The sequence below is a fragment of the Penaeus vannamei genome, chromosome 29 (assembly GCF_042767895.1).
Source record: "Penaeus vannamei isolate JL-2024 chromosome 29, ASM4276789v1, whole genome shotgun sequence".
Taxonomy (NCBI): domain Eukaryota; kingdom Metazoa; phylum Arthropoda; class Malacostraca; order Decapoda; family Penaeidae; genus Penaeus; species Penaeus vannamei.
The window spans coordinates 31,539,785-31,544,784 of NC_091577.1; the positions used below are offsets into that span (position 1 = coordinate 31,539,785).

General features: G+C 33.9%; 1 protein-coding gene across 1 annotated transcript in view; it reads left to right on the forward strand.

Annotated features, from left to right (window-relative positions):
• Positions 1–529: 529 nt before the first annotated feature.
• The window catches only part of nudC (nuclear distribution C, dynein complex regulator), an 8,280-nt gene continuing 3,809 nt past the window's right edge, over positions 530–5,000 (forward strand). The window contains exons 1-5 of the mRNA XM_070142711.1: positions 530–840; positions 2,988–3,065; positions 3,533–3,736; positions 4,323–4,493; positions 4,851–5,000. The exon at positions 4,851–5,000 is cut by the window's right edge and continues 39 nt beyond it. Of these exons, the coding sequence (XP_069998812.1) occupies positions 766–840; positions 2,988–3,065; positions 3,533–3,736; positions 4,323–4,493; positions 4,851–5,000 (678 nt within the window). The 5' untranslated portion in view covers positions 530–765. The remainder of the gene's footprint in view (positions 841–2,987; positions 3,066–3,532; positions 3,737–4,322; positions 4,494–4,850) is intronic.

Genomic DNA, 5,000 nt, shown 5'->3' on the forward strand with positions numbered 1-5,000 from the left:
AACCATCTCTCTATTTGTCTATTCAATTATATATTTGTCTGTCTACCCCCCCCCCCCCGACTCTCTCTCTCTCTTTCTCCCTTTCTTTCTCTCCGATAATTTCAGGTTTCCAAAATAGTCATGCACTTGGGCATTAAATGATATTAATAGAATTGATAACTAGCACAGATCACCACTGTGTATATAGTTAATCTCAGTAAAAATTATTTCCCATCATTATCGGAAATCAACTGTATCATCGATCAAAATGATGACGTCACACATCCCGATAATTACAATAATTACAATTACAGTTCTCCTTGGATCGTTACCATGGCAACGCATCCATAGCAACGTAAACTTTTCTTGTAAACAGTTCTATTTTCCTCCTGTTTTGATGTTTATTGAGATCGTTTCATGTGCATTTGATCTAGATATATGATGTTCGTATTTTGGAGGAAAGAAAACTGACTTACACCATTTCTTTTCACAAAAGAACAATCTACCACAATCTAGAAGGAAATGAGAATCGCCTTGCGCATTTCCAAGAATACCCGCAAGATGTAAAAAATAAATCATCATCTTACTTTGCCACGTCCGAAACAAACCGGAATATGACAAAGAACGAGGCCAAAGGACAAAAAATACCATAAAAATAGGATAAATTGGAGAAACAGGAAAGAAAGCAGGACCCAGTCACGTGGAGAGGCAGTCACTGTTTGTTTACATCGGGAGACACACACAACCCGCCCGCCTCTTCTCATTTACCTCGTATTTTCTCTAATTATGGTCGAATCTGAGGAAAAGTTCGATGGGATCTTGCTGGCCCTGGCTCAGCAGCATCCCGATGGCATTATTGAGGTAAGTTGTAGTGTCTTATTTAAAGCCTTTCGTTCGAGGTATAAGTAACTTCTAGAATTTGTCGAAGATTTTTGACATGTCACTTGTCAGCTTTTGTTTTATTGTTATTTTATGCTATTTTTATTTTGTTCATAGGTAATTTATACATTATTTGCTCACATAATTTATTTCATTTATATTCTTTTATCTTTGCTTATCTGTTATTGACATTTTATTTACGTTTTGCACAGTTCATAGGCCTATAAGTTTTATACATTATTTTCCTGTTATTTACCTATTAACCTGATATAAATGTTGTATGTGCAGTGAGATACCGGCTGTGTGGAAGTAGTAATTTGAATCTAAATGTGTTTTATTATTCCAATCTTATTGTGTCTGGGTTTCATTTTAACTTTGTACTTTTAGTCTGTTTGTTCAGTATAGTGTGTATGTGTGTATTTTTACATTTATTTTTTGCATGTGTAGGTAGATTTCAATTTTCTTTTCATATCATATACTGCATAATATACAGTCAGATTTTTTCTAAAAAATTATTATGAGGTGAAGGAATGTTTAGGAGCAATGTTTATAACAGGTTTTATGTAATTGAGTTTCTGTTCACTCTAAAATAATACTTTAAAAAAGGACATTAAAAAAATCACTGAAACTCAAGTGTAATTATTAGACTGATATCTTCAATGTGACATTATAAAACAGGTTGATTGAAATTGATTTAATTGTATATATAAGGAAAAGTGAATTTGCAGGACTAAGACTACCTCAAGTAGTGACTTTGATTCAGTGTTTTGTGCTTCAGCAGATGTGAATAAACCCTTGGGATGACTGGGATTATATTGGGTCCATATTCAAGTAATTCTTGATCTTAGGATATATCTACTTGAGATAATGTCCTGTGTTTCCTGTGGTGCTCTAGCTAAGGCAGACAAATCTTTACTGCATAGTTTTAGCAAGACAGGACATGATCAGGTTCACTATTTGATAGCGAACCACCAGGAGAGCCCATCTTGCCCGAATTTTAAATGTTTAGGTTTGTTGTTTTTCATCACATATATGAAGTCATCGAGGCTATGGCTAGGACTTTTTTTCAGTGTGGTGTTTCTTCGATAAACAATTATTTTCTTAACTTCAATTTTTCTGCAGATAGGTTAGTATAGTGAAATGTGTTATTTTGTGTGTTCTTTAATGTGAAAAGTCTGATATCACTTGAATGAGTATGTTTATTTGTACAAAGGCCACCCCATTGTCTCACTGAGCAGATCCTTCAACACTTCATTCTTTTAACCCAATGACAACAGGTTTTCCCACGGTATACCCAGCCATGTATCAGGCAGTAGGCTGCTTGTGTGAAAGATTAGAAGCGCGTGAAATATACGTTTTCCCCCATGTCGTTTGGCAAGTCTCTTCCAGCCACACCCCCAAACCTACCCCCCACTTTCCCCATCCCTTTGTATTCTGTCATTACCCTAAGCTATTCATACTGGCACTTCATGTGGCTTCTCTTGGCATGAGAATGAATATAGTAAATATGAGATAAGAATTTTCAGCATGTATAACATACATCTTCATTTTAATATAAATCTCTCTCTCTCTCTCTCTCTCTCTCTCTCTCTCTCTCTCTCTCTCTCTCTCTCTCTCTCTCTCTCTCTCTCTCTCTCTCTCTCTCTCTCTCTCTCTCTCTCTTATTATAATAGTAATAATAATAATAATAATAATAATAGTAATAATAATAATGATAATAATTGCAGCAATAATTATGATATAATAATAATGATGATAATAATAATTATAATAATAATAATTATAATGATAATAATTATAATAATAATTATTATAATAATAATAATTATAATGATAATAATTATAATAATAATAATTATAACAATAATGATAATAACAAAAAAATGTGATAAAGCTAGAATGACATGTACTATAAATACAAATATTTGATTTTCAGTTTCATATTCAGTTTTGATGAATGCATTATTGTGATAAAGTTAAGTAAACAGAATGTTAGTGTGGACTGAAAATAGAGGATTTTTTAAATGATATTCCTCAATCAAGAATGATGATGATGCTTTATTATATTTATTTATTTGTTGGTTTGATTTTAGAGATCAGCAAGCTAAAAAATTTCCCTTTATTTTCAGCTCTTAGACACCTTCTTCAGCTTCCTGGCTCGGAAAACAGATTTTTACACAGGGGCACCACCAGAAGTCGGGGAAAAAGTAAGTAATGAGCTGGTCGTTTTCCTCTTCTACTGTCTCTTGTAGAATAATGAATGAGTCTGGATGGTCGTCACTTTTGAATGAATTGTTAGCAGTTATTTCGAGTTGTAGAATTTTTCTGATAGAGCTAGAAGTAAGCTCAGGATTGATAGATGTATATTTAAATTCTGGCTTGGATGTGGCTGATGTATCTATTTACTTTTTTAGCATAAGAAAGATAAAAGAAAGATGTTTACAGGATGAGACTTTTGTAAACTGCCCATTTGTTATAGATTGTGTGACATCTGTATGACGTTTCTTTTAGCTTTGTTACGAGATCTGGGAGCTTTTATTATATCATATGATAAACCAGTAAAGAATGTTTGTATAATTATATAATCCATGAGGGTAATTTTTGAGTGCATTTGTAATGAATATTATGATTGTATTGAAGAAAATAGGTTTATTAATTAACAACTTTCTTGCAGATGGTATTAGAAAAATTTAAGAAATACCAGAAAGTTGCATATGCAGAAGATGAGAAAAAGAAAGCAGAAAGAGAGGAACAGGAGAGAAGGAAAGAAGAGAGACGAAAGAAGAAGGAGATGGAGGAGAAGGAAGCAGCTAATCAGCCAAAGATTAAGGAGCTCACAGATGAGGAAGCAGATGCGCTAGAGAAGAAATTAGCAGCGGTAAGTTACACATTAGCTTGATTTTTTAAGTTATTATTATTATTCAGTTTTTAAATTTTTATTCAGTGTCTTGAGTTTCATTGCAGCAAGGACGTGAAGATTCAAATTCTGATACTCGCAACTTGGCTTCATACTTCTGAAAAGGGGATTTTCAGGCATGAAACTGGATGGATTTTTTTTTTTTTTTTTAATGAGCCCTTTATGTCATGCTATGCTGTGAATGGTTGTATTGCAGTGCACTTCTCACTATAATTCATGTGCCCCATTATCTCAATCCAGTCAGTTTATAAACTTACACAGACTTTACACTGAAGTTGCAGAAGACTTTTGTGGGATTTTAGAACAGAAAATAGCACAAAGGCCTCATTATTTTATACATTTCAGTGTTAGAGGTACAGACCAGGCCTTTATTGGTGCTTATATGGGATGAAACCATAAGCACATGTTTTTCCTACATGTGCATCATATATTTGCGGAGTTTAGGCCTTTCCGTTTCTGCTCTTATTTATTCAGATATTTTGATTTACTTTATATATATAAAAGATTTATTGCAAAATCATATTGTTGGCATTCGGCCATATTTCAGAAATCAGAGAATTCACCAGTCCAGTCTCCAAAAGAGGAAAAAGAACAAGAAAAGAAAGAGAAGGGTGAAGAGGAAGAAGATGAAGATAGCAAGGGCAAGATAAAGCCCAATGCAGGGAACGGCTGTGATCTGGAGAATTATCGGTGGACACAGACTCTACAGGAGGTGGAGGTAAGGCGCTCTAGGGTTCTTGTTCATATATGTTCTTCATCTGGTGTTTATTACTCACTGAATATTACGTGAGGCATTGATTGTATTTCTTAAGACTATGTGATCGTTGTTTGTTTATAAGATAATATCTTGAGATTTGAATGAATAGAATAAAGAGAAATAAAAATAAAAATGATAATGGCAAAGGTCTCACAAATTTGATTATCTTGTACTATTGTATCTGAATAAGCAGATTAGCATTTCTTAATTTAATGTGAAATCCTGATTCACGCTCTTTCTTTCTTTTTTTTTCTGCCTTTCTTCTTTGCTTTCATACCCAAACAAATTCCCATGCCCATTTTACCTTTCCATTGACAGGTAGTCATTCCCCTGAACCTGAAAGTGAAGTCAAGAGACGTAGTGGTGGAATATGGGCGAAAGACCATAAAAGCTGGGCTAAGAAACGCCCCGCCAATCTTGCAAGGAGAGCTCTATAACGAAATCAAAGTGGAGGAGTGTAACTGGTAT